At 40.2% G+C, this 22,824-nt stretch overlaps 1 protein-coding gene across 5 annotated transcripts; it reads left to right on the forward strand.

The window, feature by feature from the left end:
* On the forward strand, positions 1-16,393 carry dhx38 (DEAH (Asp-Glu-Ala-His) box polypeptide 38). 5 transcript variants are annotated; one of them, XM_066647543.1, is made up of 27 exons: positions 1-207; positions 1,778-2,166; positions 2,307-2,533; positions 2,654-2,815; positions 2,921-3,083; positions 3,199-3,317; positions 3,489-3,565; positions 3,675-3,830; positions 3,927-4,088; positions 4,409-4,516; positions 4,947-5,065; positions 5,294-5,431; positions 5,557-5,743; positions 6,608-6,793; positions 6,935-7,075; positions 7,184-7,294; positions 7,423-7,539; positions 7,914-8,021; positions 8,135-8,247; positions 9,791-9,999; positions 10,880-11,034; positions 11,194-11,349; positions 11,486-11,620; positions 12,021-12,146; positions 12,993-13,088; positions 13,183-13,304; positions 15,222-16,393. In XM_066647543.1, the coding sequence occupies exons 2-27, from the start codon at positions 1,835-1,837 to the stop codon at positions 15,301-15,303; spliced, it is 3,807 nt and encodes a 1,268-aa protein (XP_066503640.1). In that variant the 5' UTR covers positions 1-207; positions 1,778-1,834; the 3' UTR covers positions 15,304-16,393. The 5 variants fall into 5 exon arrangements, with proteins under 5 accessions (XP_066503640.1, XP_066503641.1, XP_066503642.1 ...); XM_066647544.1 differs by having other exon boundaries at positions 2,310-2,533; positions 2,651-2,815; XM_066647545.1 differs by having other exon boundaries at positions 2,310-2,533.
* Positions 16,394-22,824: the final 6,431 nt, after the last annotated feature.

Below are 22,824 nucleotides of genomic sequence, written 5' to 3' on the forward strand. Positions count from 1 at the left end.
GCGTGGTAAGTAGAGAGGAGGGAGCGGATTGGGACAGAAACATTGACTCCTGTGAGTGCAATGGCGTCCTTCTGTACGCACCGTGGACGTGATTAGTTTTGTTTTTTCCTGAGTTTTACATTTATTTTCTAACTCTTAACATTATTCTGACCTCAGCAATGTATTTATCTTTAACACGCGGAGTTCACTGAGTGTTGGAAAGGTGAGGTGAGTGTATTCTTTAGCGTTATTTACGGTTTTATAACGCGCCTTTCTGTCCCTGATTAGCTCTGTTAGCTAATGTTCACTCGAACTCCGCGGTTCTGTTAAATTTTAATGACTTACAGACAGCAGGCTGAAATAACTCGAGTCATGTTAACACTTTTATTGTATCACCACATATTACCATATTGTATAATCTAGACGTCAATAAGTTGAATAGGTAATTTCTGGCTGTAATTTTAGTTTTGGCTAATGATGCTCCAGTTTACACGATGACGTAGCGGCGTCCGTTAAAACCACAGTGAGAGATTTCCTTCATTCTGAGTAGCAAGAGATGCCTTAAAATATAGAAATGGACATAGCTTTTTGTGGGAGTTGTTTGAATCTTATAAGCGCTGTCTGTGGAGGAAAGACACTTAAGGATTTTAATGTAAAGAAGGTTACCAGTCAAAAAACTGGGTCTTGGTCGCCACTGCGTCAGTTAGGGCTGTGCCGTAGTGTATCGTTCGCAATAATGTCGTAATAGTTACAACAATAAAGAATAAAATCAGTATCGCGGTAGTGAAATTCTGACTTGTTTACGTAATGACGTCACTCATTTAGATACTGCAGTACGGTGAAAAGTGACTGAGGCGGCGGAATAAAAGGGGAGTGACTTTAGTCTGTGGAGGTGGTTTGGTTACAAAATATCTCATGTAAAATAAACCACGGTGTTGTGTAAGAAATGAAAGAAACCAGTAACAACAGAAGGAGGAAACACAACTCATCTGTTTCACCACCTCGAGCCAAAGCACCTGGTTGATGATGAGGATTACAGTAGACTCCCATTTACAAGAGTTACATTTGTGGTAAAATAAACTTTTAAATAAGAACAATCATTTAAATATATTTAATTTAACATAATTCATATTAATATAACATTTATTTTGTTGCAATAGTGTGCTCTTGAAACACTGAAAAATAATAATAATATAATAATTTTTCCATATCATTATTAGCAAAATACCCTGAACATTTAGTGATATTATTTTAATGCTGCATCGCCCAGCTCTAGCGTCAAGACAGTGTCCCGAGTGTTCCTCCAAAGTTGTGGCAAAGGAACTGATAACAAGGTGAATGTATTGGAGTGACTATTGCAAAGCCCTGACCTCAGTCCCAAAGCATATTTGTGTGATGAACTGAAAAAACCATCTGAGCAAGGAGTGCAAATCTTGGTCAAATGTATGTAGTATTTGGATCCATCGTAAATAAAACCAGAATTCGACGTGTTCCTTGGCTACTCTTCTGAAATGGCTTCTTGTTTAAAAAGGCTTCCTAATTTAACTAACACACAAGGTTATATATATATATTAGGGCAAATGCAAAACAGCACCTCAGGCAGGAGTCGGTGTACTCCTTCCAATGTATGTTTCATGTCATTTTTAATGCTTTGGCAATACTGTGTCTGAATATGGCCATCCAATAATGCTTATTGAATTGAACTTATCTAATAACATTTTGAAACTGAACTAAGAGGCATTAAACTCTTCATGTACGTATGGACTCTAAAACAAAACGTGTATTTTTACCTTTCCAGATAAGGACCTTTACATCCTGAGCAACAGCAGTATAAGACCATAGATCTTCTACAAAGATGGAGGATGATGCCTCCCTGCACCGTTTGGAAGGCAGTAACCCAGGTGTACAGGTTGGTGGACTCATATTAAAGAAGAAAAGTGCTTCAGCAGAGCAGCATGTATTTCGAGCCCCTGCTCCTCGGACATCTCTCCTCGGTCTGGATCTGCTGGCTGCACAGAAACGCAAAGAACGGGAAGGGAAGGAGCAACTGAACTCAGACCTCGATGACAGGAGCTCAAAAAAGTCCAAAGTGTCTTCCTACAAGGATTGGGAGGAGGGCAAAAGCGACTCTGGGTCAGATGATGATGATGATGCAGGGGGTAAAAGCAAGAATGTGAAGAAAGAAAGGTGAGTCGTATTATATTTAAAGTCTCTTTCAGAAAATTGTAAATTATTCAGAAGCAACTATGAAACAAATGTAATTAATGTCATGAGACTGAATAATTAGCTGGGTTTAATTTTGAAGGGTAAATGTTTTTGTGTTACAGCAGAAAGTACCGTATGACAGGCTCAGAAACACCTTCTAACCCTGGTGGGGTGAGTGAGGAATTCCGGCGAAAACATCAGCAAAGAGAAAAAGACCGTCGAGAACATGGTGTATATGCATCATCCAAAGAGGGCAAACACAGAGACAGAGAAAGAAGCAGAGACATGGAGCGGGATCGGGACCGGGATAGAGACAGAAACCGGGGCAAAGAGCGAAAAAGTGATCGAGGTGAGCTAGTGCTTTGTGTGTTTACTTGAGCATTTGACTAAAGAGGATATAACATTTTATGGGTTTGGGTACTCCCTTATTCTCCTAATGACTTATGTGTTTTTGATCATTTTGAAGAAGAAGGTCGAGAGTCGAGCCGCAGTCGGGGTTTGAGCAGCGCTCGCTCGGAGCATGGGGACGGCAGTGTAAGGAGCGAACGCTCTCAGAGGGACGTCTGGTCAGAGCGCATCAGCCGCGGGACCCACAGGGAAGAGCCTGAAAGTCCTCGCCATCGCCCCAAAGGTATAACCTCATCAGAGGACTGAGATCCCAAGTCCATCTGCCATTGCATAAAAATAGAAAGTTGATGCTGAATCAAACTGATTTATTTTGGATGTGCCCACACAGATGCTACAACACCATCCCGGTCAAGTTGGGATGAAGATGACAGTGGCTATGCCAGCTCACGCCGCTCCCACTGGGAGAGCCCCTCTCCAGCTCCTTCACACAAGGAGACTGATCGCTCGGAGCGCAGTTCTCGCTCATCCCGCGAGAGCGAGAGGAGAGACAAGTGAGGATCTCTTCTGCTGTTTTTTTATTCATTAATGATTAATCCTTTTAAGAGTCTTCATGTTTGTAACAACATTGTTTTCCATATTATTTTGCATAATGTGTTTATTCCTAAGGTCAGTGAGGGCTCGTTATCCAGAAGACACTCCTCTACCCACGCCCTCATACAAATACAATGAGTGGGCAAATGACAGGAAACATCTTGGCTCCACCCCTCGTCTCTCTAGAGGGAAAGGTGAACATCCTTCTGATTATTTTGTGGTGTTTGTTTAAACATATTTAATGTGGATAAATTGGAATAACTCTGCAGTGCCTAATTTTATTCATCCACTTTATATGTAACAGGTATATTTATGACAGATTAAATAGAATTGGATTAAAAATTAAACACTGCATCTTACTATAGGTAAAAAGGAAAATGGAGAGGATGGCATCTCCTTTGAAAATGAGGAGGAGAAGGAGCAATGGGAGGAAGACCAGAGGGTAAATCTATGGCATTAGGAATCTTTTATTGAATAGTCACAATAAGCTGATAAGCTTTTTACACTTAATATATGTTACATTTTTTTTTACGTAATTTGTTTGTCCACAGCAAGCCGACAGAGATTGGTACATGATGGATGAGGGTTATGATGAGTTCCATAACCCTTTGACTTCAAGCTCAGATGAGTATGTTAAGAAGAGAGAGCAGATTTTACAAAAGCAGACCCAGAAACGAATATCAGCTCAAAAGCGACAGATCAATGAGGTAAATTGTTCGCTGAGTTCCATTATACAGCTTGCAGGCAAATGCAGTACGTATGGATACTCTCTTATGCTTCTGTGTTTTGTCTGTCGTCATCAGGACAATGAACGTTGGGAGACTAACCGAATGTTAACCAGTGGCGTTGTGCAGCGGTTGGAAGTGGATGAGGACTTTGAAGAAGACAATGCAGCAAAAGTCCACTTGCTGGTCCACAACCTAGTTCCTCCTTTCTTAGATGGCAGAATTGTCTTCACCAAGCAGGTGAGATATATCCCACTTTGACTGCTTTTAATGCGGAGTAACACATGACTTTTTTGGTTTGTTATAAACAACATTAAAGTCTTATCGTTATTCAGTAAAGTAGAAGACTGATCTGAAAGCCAGTCTGGAACATTCTCATTCTGGACGGCTTTAGTTTCTAAAATATTTCAAATTCTCAGGAAGATGGCAAGGTCAGAAATTATAGATCTGCATTCATGATTTCCAGCCTTGAGCTGTTGTTTTAATGAAATGACCGAACTACTACTTCAAATAATTTACTGGAAAAAAAAAATAACAATGTATGTCTCAACTCTTTACAGCCTGAGCCAGTCATTCCTGTGAAAGATGCCACTTCAGACATGGCGATTATATCCCGCAAGGGCAGCCAGCTGGTCCGCAAACACAGAGAGCAGAAGGAGCGCAAGAAGGTGCCATTTCCCTCCTTCACTTTCGGTCTCAGCTCACAGAGATACCAGTCATATGTACACAGTATTTACAGCGCTGTAGAAAATTCACCTTTAAGTTTATTTATCCTTTTTTCAACTTTACAAACCAGAAAACTTCTCAGATCCATTATTCTGAATCAGTGCCAGTGAAAGGACACAGAAAAACTAATGCAGATGTCTTTTTTTTATGTTCAGGCTATTCAAAGGTTATAGTTTTTTTTTATTATAAATATTTATTTGACGTTTAAATTTGGAAACACTTTCCCAAACTATATTCCCCTTCAGTAGTCAAGTAGATTTTATTTAATCTCAGACACAGCTCCTGAATATGAAACATTTATACATTTGACTGGAACGTCTGTAGGTCTAGGTCAGTTCACTAAGTGAATACACCTTATTTTTCTTGAAACAGGCTCAGCACAAACACTGGGAGCTGGCTGGGACCAAGCTTGGAGACATTATGGGCATCAAGAAAGAAGAAGACAGTTCTGAAACCAAACCAGTAGGAGAGGATGGAGCTGTAGACTACAGGTACTCTCCCAGCATTTCCTGGGCTCTAACGCATTCAATATTTATTCTATATTCAGATAATCTGTTATTTAAATGTACCTTGTAATTATATATATTTTAATGGTTGAATTTCATTTTCTTTCTTTCTTTCTTTCCTTTTGTCCTTTTCTTTCTTTCTTTCCTTTTTTCCTTTCTTTTTTTCCTTCTTTCTTTTCTTCTTTCCTTTCTTTCTTTCTTTCTTTCTTTCAGGGCAGAGCAGAAGTTTGCTGACCACATGAAGGAAAAGAGTGAGGCCAGCAGTGAATTTGCTAAGAAAAAGACTTTGTTGGAGCAGAGACAGTTTCTGCCCATCTTTGCTGTCCGACAACAGCTACTGAACATAATCAGGTAACTGCCTTAATGTTATGAATTAGTTATTTTATTAACATGAATACAAACTGTATGTTGACATACCACTTTGTAATGACTTATCTGCCAAATTGATGAGTTGTGTTTTGTCGTTGATTTTGCAGAGACAATAGCATTGTGATTGTAGTTGGTGAGACGGGCAGTGGGAAGACCACCCAGTTAACACAGTACCTTCATGAGGATGGCTACACCAGTTATGGCATGGTGGGCTGCACACAGCCTCGCAGAGTGGCAGCTATGAGTGTGGCCAAGAGAGTTAGTGAGGAGATGGGCAGCAACCTCGGAGAAGAGGTGAGCTATGAGTTGTGGTTTATTCATTGTGATGGAATATTTCTAATGGGGAGAGGTTTTGGGAGCTGGTTGCTGGTTCTATCCCAGGGTGTCAGGGATGACTGCTACCCGCTCCAGGTGTGTGTTCACTGCCTCTAACGCACTAGTTGTGTGTATGTGTGTGTTCACTGCAACAGATGGGTTAAATACAGAACACACATTTGTTCTTTGTAGTACAATGAGTAGTTCTTTTTTTAATGATTTTATTTCAGTAAAATTTGAAGACATTTTGTTTGCAAATCCTACATTGTTAAAGTGTTTACATTATTAATCCTACATATTTTTAATCAGATTTCATAAGTTTAAAATTACTCCAGTTTTTACCAAAATGAAGAATTACAGCTGTATTCAATCACAGTTTTGTTAATTTTGTCTCAAAAACCCCTTAACATTGGTTTTGTGAATTATTCCTGCCATCTAGTGGATACATTTAGAATTACCTAGAGGTGAATACAAAAACCTAGTTTACACAGAACTATAATCCCATATGATGGAATTTAAAAAATGTGAATTGGCTGCATTTAATTAATGAATGTTCTAATGAACTATAATCATTTTAATGCCATTCATTCGTTTCGTGTAGGTGTCGATATGTAAAACTTTGATGTATTCATTTTAATATTATTATGTTTTTATATTTCACAACTTCGTGACATGTTTCTGTAAATTCACTTGAATATTCATAGATAGTTTAGAATTAAAGATAATTCCTAGGTAATTTAATTGTGGTGATCTTAGACTTAATGGATTTGTTTTGGCTGTCCTTGCTTATAAAGGTATCTTCATATTTGGATCTGTAAAGCTTTGTCCTCATCTCTTTGACAGGTTGGCTATGCTATCCGATTTGAAGACTGTACCTCTGAGAAGACCATGATTAAATACATGACAGATGGGATCTTGTTGCGAGAGTCTCTTCGCGAGTCTGATTTGGACCACTACAGCGCAGTCATCATGGATGAGGCTCATGAGCGTTCCCTCAACACAGACGTGCTTTTTGGCCTGCTTCGAGAGGTCAGATCAACATTTAATCGGTTATGACCTTATTGTACAGGGTTTCAGGTTTTTTTTTTTTTTGGAGTTCAGATCATTTCAATTAATTTTCTGTCTGATATGTTTTTCTTTTCTTCCTCTCTTTTTTTGCTGTTTATAAAGGTGGTGTCCAGGCGCTCTGATCTGAAGCTCATTGTCACATCTGCCACCATGGACTCTGACAAATTTGCAGCATTCTTTGGAAATGTTCCTATCTTCCACATTCCCGGAAGGACATTCCCTGTGGACATCTTGTTCAGTAAAGTAAGAGGTGTTAATGGATCCTCTTACAATGTAATAGACTGTAATGTAGTTTTCAGTGTATGTCTCTGCACATTGATGATAAGTGTGTGTGTGTGTGTGTGTCTGTAGACTCCTCAGGAGGACTATGTTGAGGCTGCGGTGAAGCAGGCCTTGCAAATCCACCTCAGTGGAATGGCTGGAGACATCCTCATCTTCATGCCTGGTCAGGAGGACATTGAGGTGAGAATCTGGATAGGAAGCATGTTTATTTATTACATGCTGGTTGTGTATTTTTCAAGGCATCAGGGTGTTGTTTGTCAGGCTGTTTTATTAGCTGCATCCTAACTAAACCCTTTGACCTACTGCAGGTAACGTCAGATCAGATTATAGAACGCTTGGAGGATCTGGAGAATGCTCCTCCACTTGCTGTTCTGCCCATCTATTCTCAGTTGCCCTCAGACCTGCAGGCCAAGATCTTTCAGAAGGTAACTTCTACATTGCTGCAGTTTTTTTAGAGCGAGGTTTTGACTGCAGTGGTTGTTAAACCACATTTTCCATGGGTTAAAAGAAATAGATCTGCTTATAATATTTGGGTTGTTTTATGTTTCAGAATGCACCCCATTGTATGTTTATATGTTCGTTTAAAAGTATATCACTTTTAAATTAAAGTTTTTTTTTTGTTGTTTTTGTGACAAGACAATACTGTTTCTCGTTTAAAAACATGGATTTTTCAGCTTTATATTTGTGTGCACTGATAAAATTAGGAAATTGCACAATATTTAATAACCTTTTAAATCAGTTCTTAGCAAAGCATTATCCCAAATACGGCTTGTGTTGTGAGTAATCGTTCTTGTTGTAGGCCCCAGATGGAGTGAGGAAATGCATTGTTGCCACCAACATCGCTGAAACCTCTCTGACAGTAGATGGCATCATGTTTGTTGTGGACTCTGGGTATTGCAAACTCAAGGTACTTCATGTTTAATTGCTTTGTGGTTGTGAGGTGAAATGCAAGTGTCGAAAGTAGACTGTCCTTGCAGTTTTCCAGCTGTTATTCATCTGGTTCTAATGCTGTTTCCACAGGTGTTCAACCCTCGTATAGGTATGGATGCTCTGCAGGTTTACCCCATTAGCCAGGCCAATGCCAACCAACGTGCTGGCAGAGCTGGGAGGACGGGTCCAGGCCAGTGCTACAGGTACGCATACTCACACATGTCTCTTGAAGGCTGCTAGACGTTATACTACTTTTTGGCCTAATTAACACATTTCTGCTGAGGGTACAGAGACTGATTAGACCCTATTTCAGCAGTGGGGAAAGTGGAAGGGTGTAAAAATGAGACTGTGATGGAGAGACAGAGTTAGACTGTGGCAGACATAATGGCAGGTTTGATGAAAGTGGTCTTTAGCCTGCCTCGTTAGAGCCTTTATTCTCTTTGTGACCTGTGGACAGTCTAGCCTCTATAGGGGATGGCACATCCAACATCCACTGCCAGAAAATGGCAGGGATAGGCCGGGAGAATGAAAGAAAAATCGGGGGTCACAATGTCCCTCTTTACCATCAAACATCAGAAAACCATAGCAACACCAGTAAGCCTTAGCCTCACCTTATCATTTCAGTTCAGATCACAAGTGCTTTGCACGTTGAGAACATTCTGTTCTACTTTAAAACCACTCCACGCACTGAAAGCAAACTGCGAAAGCATTACCATTAGAGTTTCTTTGTGCGCTAGCTTTCCTCCATTTCTGCTGTCTGTTGTGGCCTGTAGTTCATCCGAGTCCTAGATCTCTCCAAATCGCAAATGCCCTTGCAGATTGCCATTTCTGTCTCTTTGATTTGCAAGCCTGTCCCCCATTCGTAACATCCATCCAGCAGCCAAGAGGCTGCAGAAAGAAATAAAACCATAATCCTGACAGTATTTCATGCTGTTTCATTTTGTTTACATATAGGAGAATATGACTCCTCGTTTGCTCGTCGTTTCCAGTGACCTTTTCCAAATTTGCACTCTAGTGAACATGCAGGTCTCACCAGCATGCGCTTGCACACAGAGGGAATTATTTTGCGTCCATTTTAATGTGTCTTGCTGCTCTTAAGAGCACGCAGTCTGTGGCATTCTGCAGCTGTGAACAGTCTGTTTCTGTGAACAATCAGTTTCAGTCTGCAGCACCCAAACAGAGAGACAGACCTCGCAGGGATGTCGTCTGTGTGGCTTGCGTGGTGAATCCGCACCCTGAAGCCCCTTCATAAGTGCCAGCGTTATTTCAGCTCTGCTTATATGGAAGAGAAAATGCATACCCACTCCTGCTGAGCTTTTCAGCGTAATTCACCAACTTCAGTAGGATTATCCAATAAGGTGAATGGCTGAACAAATCCCGTGTTGGCTCAGACCTATCTCTGCGTGCCAGCGAGGAGAGCCGCGTTAAGTGCTTTGGGTATTTTAAGACACTCATAAGCAGTTTGGAAATTGCTTATTGTGAGGACAGCTCTCTTCGGCTCCTTTTTAAGGCAGGACTGGAGCGAGTCTGAACAGAGCTGAGACTTTGCGCTCTTTTAGCCATTGCTACATTAGTCATTCCTCAAGTCTCACGCAGAGCCTTTATTCTGTACCTTTTCATTAAACGGCTTACTGCCTGTCCATGTGCAGGTTTCTTTCCCTCTTTTTCCCCTCTCTCCGTATTCTGCTTCTCTTATTAAATGTTTGCTTCCTCCACATAGATTAATCTTCCATTCTGTCTCCTCAGATTATACACACAAAGTGCCTTCAAGAACGAGATGTTGACCACAACCATCCCAGAGATCCAACGCACCAATCTGGCTAATGTGGTGCTGCTGCTGAAGTCTCTTGGGGTGCAGGACTTGCTGCTCTTTCACTTCATGGACCCACCACCTGAAGACAACATGCTCAATTCCATGTACCAACTGTGGATACTGGGTGCCCTGGACAACACGGGTAAATGACAATGCCAGTCTCACTGCCTTTAGTGGTGTGAGGGGTGAGGTCAGCCCTTTCTATACCACCAATACATATACAGATACCACACAGACTGTAACTTCATGTAATATGTACATTTCTATATGAAATGGAAGTGTAAGTATCTGAGTGATTTGACATGGGCTAAATTGTGATGGTCATGTATTAGTCAGAGCAGGTCTTGACAGGTGTTAGTAACTACCAAAACCACAATATAAATGTGGCCCTAGTTAATGGCTCTCAGATCCTTAGACTTGTGGCTGACTGGTGTATATGGCCAGCTGCTATATACAATTCACCAGTATATTAATCCTTGCATTTAAGGTTTTATTTCTCTCTCCACTGGCCACTGTACTTGCACAGAGATGAATTTGACCCAGTCCGTGCAGTGAAACACATTTACACACATACTAGTGAACACTAGGGGGCAGTGAGCACATATGCCCCTAGCCACAGCTCCTGGGGAGCAGTTGGGGGTTAGGTGCCTTGTTCAAGGGCGCTTCAGTCATGACCTGCCGGCTCTTAAATGGTCAAAGAATTTGACTCTTATTAGCTGCATGTCCTTGAAAATTTCTCAATCTCTGACTGAACGTGGGCTTTTTTTGTATCACTACTGCTCCGTGTTAACAGCAGATAATCTCTGATTAAAGCTTACCTGCCCAAAGTGTCTACTCTGCTTTTCTCCGCATTTTTCACTAAGCCTCTTAGACTGCCATGTAATCATATACATCTTTTCCTGTAAAACTTTGATTAAAATCTTAAACCTGCATTATGTTCCTCCTATGAAGGATTGAGATATCAAACTGGATAAAGGAATATATTTTTGTGTAATTGTAGCTCCCTCTTCTCTCCCTACCAGGTGCTCTGACTCCCACTGGGCGGCTCATGGTGGAATTTCCTCTGGATCCAGCTTTGTCCAAGATGTTGATTGTGTCCTGTGATATGGGCTGCAGTGCTGATATCCTCATTATAGTCTCCATGCTGTCTGTGCCGACCATTTTCTACAGACCAAAGGTGTGTGTGTGTATATATATATATATGTCCTTAATTTCAGCACCAGCAAAGACACAGCATCTTGATGATCTGTCTTTATTTGTTATTTTAATGGAATTGTAGGAGATGGCTCTTCTGTTACACTACTCATATATCTTTAATGTATGATGCTTCCATTAGGGGCGAGAAGAGGAGAGTGACCAGGTCAGGGAGAAGTTTGCTATCCCTGAGAGTGATCATCTGACCTACCTCAATGTTTACCTGCAGTGGAAGAATAACAACTATTCCAGCATCTGGTGCAATGAGCACTTCATTCACACCAAGGCCATGCGAAAAGTAAGGCAGATTCACATTGTGGTTTACTGCTCCTTTACTCAGTGTTACTTCCTTAAACGGAATAAACATGGCAGCAGTTTCATTACTATTTTGCACCTATTGTCTGCTGTACATTGATAACAGTTATATTCTGCAGGTACGGGAAGTGCGAGCCCAACTCAAAGACATCATGGTGCAGCAGAAAATGAACCTGACCTCCTGCGGCTCAGATTGGGACGTGATCAGAAAGTGCATATGTGCAGCCTATTTTCACCAGGCTGCGAAACTGAAGGTACAAATCCAACAATATTCTTGCATACGATACATGGGCAAAACATATGAAGATCCAGTTTATTCCTCTTTGCTGCAGTAACAGAACAGCTTCTACTTCTCTGTGAAGGCGTTGAGTGTTGTCCTGTATTACAAAAGTCTATCCAGTTCATCCAAGATGAGCTGATTTCCAGCTCCCGTATCATTTCATTTCATGCTTTTCTGTGGAATATATAACTGTGTGCACAGTACAGCAAACCTATCCACTGTAAATGCAAATTTACAAATTAAATGGAAAGTGGCTGAATTCACTAATAATAAGGGGGTATCCTCAGACGTTTGGACACAGGGTCTATAAGGAGCAGGTTTTGTGGCATTTGAGTACATTATGTTTAATATGTAAAAAAAAAATGTCTTCACAGGGCATAGGGGAGTATGTGAATGTGCGGACTGGAATGCCCTGTCACCTTCACCCCACCAGCTCTCTCTTTGGCATGGGCTACACCCCTGATTATATCACCTACCACGAGCTGGTCATGACCACCAAGGTACCGTTCATCAGTTCTTTCTTAAATTCCTTTATCTTGCACTGTCGTGTGTTAGCAATGGTGTGATTTTTAGTTTTCCTGTTTTTTTTTTACTTCTCCACTACCACCAGAACCGTGACGAATCCGGTGTGAAACTTGAGTCTTGATCTCCTTTGGCAGTGCTGAGTCAGTCTCATTCTCAGACTATAAGTGCACTCAGTATAGTCTTAAAAGTAGTGGTGACCCTGACACTTGATTTACTATAAAACCCAGAGATGAGGCTCAATAAATGTTGCCCTTCTTAAAGTCAGGTTCGATGCGCTGTCACTGCTGATTTTGCTAAATTTTCACAATGTGCTGCTGTATGTATAAAGCACTTTATTCATTAAAAAACAGCTCTACATGCCTTACAAGTAAACACCGAATAATGAAATCAGTTTCATAGATCAAACAGATTTAATGAAACATTAGAGATGGTCATAGTCATGTGGACAATAACTGCAGAGCCGATGCATAATGTCTAGACCAAGTTCTCGTTATGGTTATGGACAAGACCTTAAAGTTTTGCAGAATAATTTGTGATTGTGACCCTTTTGCTTTGTCTCGTTTTAAGGAATGTAATGCTCTAAAACAAGGACTTGGGGTGCTTGAACCACCAAATTTGTTCTAGGGATTAGACTAGATTAGTTGATAGACACCACTGCAAACAAGACAACAAGTGAGGCAATTGAAACTATAGAAATTTTCATGAATAATGGGAAAAGTGCCTATTAACTGGTATATGTTAAAATAGTATATGACCAAGCTGTCATGTTAACTTTTTGTGGTACCTTTGGCTGTAGCATAACACTGGTTTTGTTGTTGCAGGAGTACATGCAGTGTGTGACAGCAGTGGATGGTGAATGGTTGGCGGAGCTGGGCCCCATGTTCTATAGCATTAAACACGCTGGAAAGAGCAGACAGGTAAAGCACAGTCATTAGTTCCTCATGCATTTTCCTCAGGCATTCTGTTGAATAACCCTCTGAATTGGACCCACCTTTCTGTTCTTGCTTTCAGGAGAATCGACGGAGGGCCAAAGAAGAGATCACCAATATGGAGGAGGAAATGTCCCTGGCTGAACAACAGTTGCGTGCACGGAAAGAAGAGCAGGAGAGGAAAAACAACATTGGCAGTGCAAGGTACCCCCTCCACCTCCACCACAATTATACTGCACTCTTTCATCTGCATGTGGGAGAGGATTTACAGTCAGCTGCTCACTCTCTTTAAAGCCAATCACTGCTCATGCACTCACAAAACCTTAATCATCTCATTTGGGAAATAGTCAAAAGTCTGCTGTGCTGAAATACTAATGTTGCAATTTTGAGAAGACTATTACCTCCCTCCCTATCCTTCCATGCACTGTGCCATCTCTTCGCCAGCCCTCCTCCTTGTCTCATCCGTGATGAGCTTTTCTCACCTCTTGTCTCTATTGCAAAGGAAAAGAAATAATATTGACTCCTTGCTGACCCCCATTACCGTAGCAATTGAAGTGGTGCCGTTGCAGACAAGACAGGCGCGCATTAATTTTCAGATTAATTTGGGAAATTAATTTTGCACACATCTGCCAGATCCCACAAGAAAGAGATGGGTGCTGTAAAATAACACTATTAATTAATCAGTACATTTATCTCTACATCAAGGCTTTTCTTTGGCTGACTGTAGACAGTCTGATGATCATATGAACATATTGAGTTTTGATTTCTGTGTCAGAGAGATGTGATAATTAATGCGGTGGTCGTTGTCTTGGTCTTTGATGTCTCCATGGTGCATTAAATAAACTATCACCACTGATCTGAATACAGAACTTAAATGGCCTCTATAGAGTAAACTCTGAGGAATATAGCATTTATTATTCATTCATCGTCTGTAACTGCTTATCCAGTTCAGGGTCGCGGTGGGTCCGGAGCCTACCCAGAATCACTGGGCGCAAGGCAGGAACACACCCTGGAGGGGCTGCCAGTCCTTCACAGGGCGACACACACTCACACATTCACTCACACCTATGGACACTTTTGAGTCACCGATCAACGCATGTTTTGGAACGTGGGAGGAAACCGGAGTCCCCGGAGGAACCCCACACGGACACGTATTAAGAATACAGCTGTATGTAACTGCGACAAATTGTGTATGTTTATTCTTATTCTTTAATATTCCTTTCTTGACTTAGTTTGTCAAAACTGATAGCAATTCGTGGTTTCTAATTCCCCTTTAACCTTGAGGTTCTCTTATGAGACAGTTATGGTTGTAAAGAAACTGTGCCAAATGTATACAATGTGGTGATAGGGTTTTAGGACCTGACGGATGAGCATTTTATTTATTAATGTCAAATTTATGGCGATCAATTTCCAATAGCCAAGAATATGACAGAATAATGCCACCTGATAAATAACCCAAATAATAAAATCAGTAAAACATGATTTGAATGAAGACTGGGGGAAAGGTGGTGGTCTAGTGGGTGAAATCCCTGGTGTTGCAGAGGGCGGGGAGTTTGGGGTGAGTGCTGGTGGCCGGTGCAGAGCAGTAATTAAAGATGATAGATCACTCTACCACCGGCGTGAGACCTGTGTAAGTCCCTACAGAGACAAACTGTCCTTTTCTGTCTCCTTTAGTCCTCCCTCCACTGTTTTATTTTTTCCCCTCTCTCCACCAGTCATTATCACAACATTCTTGAATTAAACTAAACTACTGTAATTTGCTATGTTCTGCACTCTATACACACAAATTACAATGTGATTTCAGTCTTCTATAGCTACTGTTTTACTACAGATACATTCTAGTGAAGTATTCTAAGTAAGAAAATATTAGACACTTTGAAGTTAAGCTGAACTGAATACATTCAGTTAAGCTGAACTGAATACATTCTATTAATTCTGCTTTATTATTTTCAGTGTAGAACTTGTAATATCCTCTATAGGTGTGGGCTATACAATTAAGCAAAATGAATAAAATGAGCCTGTTTTGCCAAAGCATTGATGGTGGTATTTTATACTTTAAAATCTTTTTTTTTTTTTTTCCACTTACCCATTCCCATTTCTTCCATCTATTTTTCCTTACAGGTCAGTGAAGATCTGTACTCCAGGCAGACGAGAAGACGTGCCCATGACTCCAAAACGAACTCCTGCACGTTTTGGCCTTTAGGTCAGCATGTGCGTCAGCACAGTCAAGCATATCATCCTGCTGATTTCAGAGATGGAGGAAGAGAAATCCATTTCCCCTTGAGTGCTGAATGTGCATTTCCTGGCACAGGCCAGCAGTAGGTGCACTTGTATAAGGGATACATTGGTAAAAGAAAAGGACTTTGAGGCAAGCATTTCAATGCGGTTCTATCTCTTCTTATTTAAAACAACAACAAAAAAAAAGAAAAACCATACCTGGAAATTCAGATTCATAAACACACGTTCGTGTCAGAGCCTTCAGGTTCAATGTAATACTGCTCAGATAATTTGTTTGCCTTTTCCAAATATAGGCTGGCCTTGAGTTGTTTTCTGAAAGAGTCCCACCCCAGTCTTCTTTTTGTTTTGTTTAGAGGTCAAGTCTGTGTTTTATTATGTCTAACTGTTGTTTAAAATGCACTGTACTGAGCTGTGTATGTCCAGTTAAATGTGATCAAAATGTTCATCATATCATGAGAACTATCTGTACAGACATGAGTATGAAATATAGTGATGTATAATTTAAACCTAAGCAATGTCTTATTCATCCCCTTTGGGCATCATCTTTATTCCCTCTCTCTGGTTTGCATTGTGTTGTCAAAATCAACACTAGTCAGCACCAACTGTTTTGGATTTTTTAAAGATTGCTAACCTTTGTATGGGTCCACAGTGAAATAGTCTGTTTGTCAAATGCTTACTTTTCTGTGTTTTGAGCAGCTGTAAATATTAAAACTGTCAAACATTGCAACAAAACCCCCTCCCCAATGACATCTGTTTTTAAAATCTCCCTGTGTTAACTCCACTCATCTCTGATAAACATCATCTGTTGCTCTCTCTGTATCAGCAAGGTCTGCTGGACACTAGAGAGAATAATACATTGTCAAGATCCTTTTCAACACTTTTACAATGGAGGAAATATTTTACTTCTGACTTTAATGTAAAAGAGGAGCAGGGACTTCACAGTATTAAAAAAATCTAAATTTACTGACACTCAAGGAAAACTGTATCTGTGACTTTATGGAAGCCCATGTTAAACTGGCAATTCACTGAGACAACTGGAATATGTGTTTGCACTTATTTAGAACATTATCATAGAGACAAATCTACACCATCTCTGCTGTTTTAGGTTGCAGTATAATCTCTTTTTCAAATCTTAAAACATATGCCGTTGATGTAGTACACACCATCTATTTTGAAAAGAGTGAAATATTTTTCCATGTTACCATTTGTGCTGTTTAAACATTTAATAAATGAAAGAGCTAGGACTTTCTTTGTATATAAGCAGCAACTTGATATGCACATGTTCATTACTGGTCTGAATGAGAGAAGTGTAATAACGTGAGTGCGTTCCTGTGTGTTCACTCACACAAACACTGAACTAATTCAATTACTCACCACAGCCAGCTATTTTCAATCAGAGGCTGATCAGGCAGAAAGGTGGGTTGACATTTTCTAATTATAATGATGATCAATGATGCTGGTTGGTAAAACAAAGCCACATCTTTTCCTTTCCAAATGCCTCCGTTTGCCAGCACTATGCATCTTCCAGGATTTGTGAACAGCAATCTGAGACAGAGGCTCAATGAAGCATTAATGATTAAAGAACTTTAAAGAACTGAGTGTTGATGTGACAAAGACAAAGTGAAAATAAAGGCTACCGTGAGCCTGATTGCAGAGGTGTTATGATGGTTTTAACTGCATAAGAATTAAGGTTTGCCACCATTTTATGTTGGTATTTATGCTAGGTAAGTTCTGTGAACTCAAACCAACCAGTCAGGGTTCAGAAATATTTAAAGCCTCTACTTTTGACATGTGCTTCGCTAGAACTGTCACTCACCTGATCAGGGGCTTTCCTTCATCTGCACACACTCTGGCAGAAAGTCATCATTCGTCAAAAACATCTGGTTAAAAAAGGAAATGCTAATTCACAGTTATCAGTGCTGCATGCTCAGAAAAACAAGACACCAGCAAACTCGAAAACGTTAATTGTAATAACAGAATAAAACCTGCTGTTTGTGGAAGCAGATTACAATTAAAACAAAATCAGACTTAGCCAGGAAGAACAAAGTGACTTGAAATATCCAGTGGTGATTTTCAGTCACTGTTGCTTTTTGAAAATCGGGCTAAGGTTGGACGGTTCCTAGGAAAGAGCTGCCTCCTACGGCCTACATAACATTACTGTATTCTGTTGTTTAGCGATTTGAATGATAAAACGGACAGGGGGAAAGTTTCCTCACACGCTCATCTTCTCAAAATGGTCTTATGAGGGTGAAATAGTTTTCTGTGCTCACTTAATTGGGACAAATCTCTGGTATTGGCTGACATTTTAAAATCCCTCTCTTGAATGACAGAGCCAGGAGTCACCTTTACAGGAGATTTCTGCTGAAGGTCTTTGTGATGATGAAAGGAATTAAAACAGCCTGGGTGACACTGAGGAAAGGAGTGACCGGATTAAGAGGAAAAGCACACTTCTCCAATCCTCACAACTTTACAGTGCAGTTTGGCAGTGGCACCGTATGCTATTTCCTGAGAGAAGAGAGGGAGTATGAGCTAATGAGAATAAAACAGAGATTCTGTGCTGATAATTTGATTAACACATTGTTCAGGATGATACAGATACCAATAAGGAATATGTCTGAATTTTAAATGTCATGAAATTGAAAATGTAAAAGAATGAAATGATGAAAGAAACTTAACAAATTAGCTCCTCTTTAGCATTAAGCATTTTCTTATTGGCCAAGCTCCACCAGAGTTTAATTTATTTTTGTTTAGTTTAAAGAAGCTGTTTAGCTATTATATAAAAGCCAATGTAACACTGGTGAGAAACTCCCACAAGCTTCACAATGGGCTGTATACAGTGCAGCTATAGTACACTGGATGCTTAGAAAAAAGGGGCATATAAACATCAAACTACACAGTGTAGTTTGTTCTTCATGTTTGGTATCATATAACTAACTTACTGACTTTTTTGCACTGAACAAGGAATACGTAGTCGAGGTGGCCGAGCTAGAAATATTTAATTAGAGGTAGCGCATTTAGCACGCAAGTAGCTTTAGGAATGTATTACTTCACAAAAAATAAATAAATAAATGAAATGTTCATTATCTGTAATGGCTTTGGGGTCGTGGTAGGTCCGGAGCCGGAAGCATTGAGAGCAACGTGGGAACAGACCCTGGAGGGGGCGCCAGACACACATTCACTCACACTCTCACACCTACGGACACTTTTGAGTAGGTTTTTGGACCGTGGGAGGAAACCCACACGGACACAGGGAGAACACAACTCCTCACAGATAAATCAATCAAACAAACAAAAATAAATAAAAACCACCCTTGATTCTGATGACACTTTTGTCATTTGGAACCTTATGCCAAACTTAGAAAGAGTGTAAGACACGACATTTCCATTATTCCACTGTGAGAACAAAACCTTGCATATGTTTTTGCTTAAATATTTTTTTACATGAATTGAAAATGCCACCTTCAGTAATTCATTAATTTTCTGTAAACTGCTTCACGCTGACCAGGGTTGTGGTGGGTTACGAGCCTACCTGGAATCACTGGGTGGAAAGCAGGAAGAGATCCTGGACAGGACACCAATACATAACAGCACAGCCAGTCACCCACTCTCACACTCCTGTGGACAATTTCACACAGCAAATCCACCTACCGACCTGTTGCTAGGACTATGAGACCGGAGCACCTGGAAAAACAAAACAAACTCCGCACAGAACCCAGGACCCAGAGACTCTGTCAATCAATCCATACGGAGTGCACACTTAAAAATAATGGTTCTGCGAGGGTTCTTTGGTAAAGAAAATGGTCTTATATTGAACCCAGAACACTTGAACCACCTTCTGTATTATTAAAATGATGGTTAATTCAACCAATTAATTAAATATGATTGATTAAAGGGTTCTTTGCATCTGTGCTACAAATGGTTCTATATAATGATCTTTTAGAAAAGGGTTCTATATGGCACCAGAAACAGTTCTCCTACTGTTACGATTTCAGGCTTGTTACAATAGAAGAACCATTTCTGGTGCCATATAGAACCCTTTTCTAAAAGGTGCTGTACAGAACCATGTGTAGCGCATTCTCCAACAACCTGAAGAACCATTTAATATAGAACCATTTCCTTTAAAATTTCCGTTAAATTAAAAGCTAGGAACGTTTCCTTTCGCTGGTAAAGTCAGTTCCAGAGATGATGAGGATATAACAGTGATGAGATGAGATGTAAATCTATTTAGAAGATTCTACTATTCAGAGATAACTAGATATTAAATTGTAAAGATAAATGGTGTATTGTATAGGCATTCACTGAACACAATGCAGTACACCTCCATCTCCATAAAACCTCAGAACTACCTATGACTGTGTTCTCCCATTGAGGGATGTGGCTCAGTGCTTTTACAAACCTAATAAGAGCACAGATGAGATTGATGAAGAAAACACAGCATCAGCGGCATTTTTAATTAACCCTGGCTTTATAACAGTGTCCTGATAGAGACAATGAGTGGAGCAGAGCGTTTCTGCCCTTACACGCTCCACTGTTTGTTGCCTCTCTGACTTACAATAATGAATGGTCTTCTGGGACCCAATTACATCTCCCTGGCTACATGTGGCTCAGTGTGGACAGAGCTGGAGCCTGTCCTCATCTCTACATCCCCTCCATCTCTCCCACTTTTGTCCATGCTTTCACCTGATGGAATTTTATACCTTCCCATGGTGTCCATCCATATGTATTAACCCAGCTGCTCATCACAGAACACTAAAAAAACAGCACTGCTCTTGTAGAATCATTCCATTTGTCCCTTAAATCAGATTATACCACAATAAATTCCGACCCTGCAATGTGATTGGCTGATAGAAGATCCAGGATTGTCTATACTACAGGACAATGGCACTCTGACCAAAGCTCTTCTGGTATTACTCCGCAAAATACACATAACCTAGCAATGATGCCAGCGCTTACAAGACTTTTTCAACCAACGAGGAACTGGTTCGGTTTCCATGGCGCAGTAGATATGTTTTGGACCGTGTGAGGTAACGGGAGCACCCAGAAGAAACCCACGCTGACATGGGGAGAACACACCAAACACCTCACAGTCAGACAGAGCAGGACTTGAACCCACAACCTCCATGTGGGCCACAGTCCTGCTCTAATATACAACGTACAAATTATTAATAGAGGAACAAGAGAAGTCAGATCTAAAATGTGCCAAAAGACAACTGCATAGTTTTTTTGTTGAAACAGATTTCTTTAATAGTTTTAACCACATTTATCGCTTTTGATAGAAGCCCTTGTCCAAAGCGACTTGTAGTTTGAATCTTGTAACAGAGGTAGGCTAATGCAGTGTTAGGATTCTTGCTCAAAGACTCTAATAAAAAGTAGTGAACTACATGTAGATTCATACTAATTAAAGCTTTCTGAAACCATATGAAACAGACATAAAAATCTAATTTTGTTTAAACTAGTTCTTAACTGACCGGATCAGTGAAGAGGCCGCATCCTCAAGAGGTGAACGATTGAACACTTACAATATACTTCCAGAATTTGTAGACACCACTTGAAATGAGTGAATTCAGCTATTTTGGTATGAGTTGCAGTGACTTTGTGATCCAGAACTACAGAACTAATCATATAACGTATGTACCTGACCCCGCTGATATTGTGGCTATTATCAGGTCCAGACAGATATGTTCCTATATCTAGTTTAAAGACTTCCCAGATGAGTAGAGTGTTACTGCAGCTAAGTGGGAAATTCTTCATATTAATACCTTTGAAATCCGTAGAAATTTCAGATAAGCAGGTGTCCAACATCTTTGGCCATATAGTGTACCTCTTAGGAGTATGTGCTGCTGGAGCTGTGGTTTTCAGAAATCCACATTCTGTAAGAGTTATTCCAGATGTGTACCAAAACATTAGACATTTCTAAATCCTGGATTTTTAATAGGTTAACATCAATTCACCTGCAATGTCCTGAAATACTTGTACAAAATATAAGTATAAATTTATGACTGGTATTAATTGCAGTGTACTTAGAACTGATTGGAATCAGATTCCTCTTTTTATTTTTGATAATGCTATTGAGCAAAGCAGTTCCTACATCAGCACTTCTATGTACTTCACCATAAACATTTGTACATAAACTACTGCACTGTGCATGTCTTCACCCACATTTTCCCACATAATGACCAAAAAATTTGAACTGCGCTACGATCAATACGAGGATTGACCAGTCCCAGACAGACATCATTACCAGTACCAAGAGCAACTAGACCGTTAGTCCCTGCACTCAACGTGTGGTCATTATTTTATTGAAAACAACAAAATAATGACCACAGCTTAAGACAAATTCATTGTGATGGCTCAACAAGCAGATTGGTCAACTGGTGTTAACTGGTGTATACTTGCTTGGAGAAAGACTTCTCGTCTTGTCCTGTTATTTACAACATTCTAAGTCTCAGACACTAAAAAATGCACATCATTATGTGCCTCAAATCTAGGTTATTTTTCTTAATTATACACTTTAATTAAACATGAACACGTCTCTTTGAATATTATTACTCCTTGTGCACTGACTGAAGGCACTAGCAGTGTAAAAGAATGTCAGTTGTGCTGGAATTACCCTTAAAAGCTGTGCTTGGGGAAATTCAAGGCATTAATAACAATTATTGGCTTTCTTTAGTTTTCACAGACACCTTAAGTGTTGGGTATTGACTGCTGTGCTGGGGAGAATGTTGCCTATTGATTTTGCCGGAGCAGAACGAGATGGTCTCCTCATCCTGTAAGGCCCAGATTAAGGCTTGCACGCTTCCACACACAACAGCTGGGGCTCACAATCACTGCCTGGGAGCAGGGACACTCCAGACTCCACCACACTGCACACAGGATTGACATGGTTAGAAGTTAGCAGGCCTTGCATTGGGTATTAAAGAATGATTGTACACTACATGGCCAGACGTTTGTGGACAATAAGTAGTTTGCCCCCATCCCTTTGCTGAGGTAACAGCTTCTGCTCGTCTGGGAATGCTTTTACATATAGACACATGCTGAAATACTGCTCACGTACATCTGCTCCAGAGAACCCCGTTAAATTGGCCAATGCTTATGAACTGTGTGTTCACTTGAATGCAGTGGGTGCACATTAAAGTAGTGAAAAATCACAGAAGAGGTGTCTACAAACATTTGGAAATAAACGACTGATACCTGACGTGAACGGCACGTCAGAAATTATGTTAATAGTTGTCTACAAGACGACAGCTGACACTCTGCAGACAACATGCTATAGTTATTGTTACTATTTCAGCTCAGGGCCTCTAGTTGTATACATACCATTTACGCTATTCAGATGTACAAAGGAAAGCAGCATTTACTGCATAGTTATTGTTTGAGAGGTGTCAATAATATGTTTTTCAATCCATTTCACAAACAAAAACCACACACAATACATTTTGTTTCAGTAGACATTCATTGATTTATGTCTATAAACACTAAAGAGAAC

Source organism: Hoplias malabaricus, chromosome 16 (assembly GCF_029633855.1).
Source record: "Hoplias malabaricus isolate fHopMal1 chromosome 16, fHopMal1.hap1, whole genome shotgun sequence".
Lineage (NCBI taxonomy): Eukaryota > Metazoa > Chordata > Actinopteri > Characiformes > Erythrinidae > Hoplias > Hoplias malabaricus.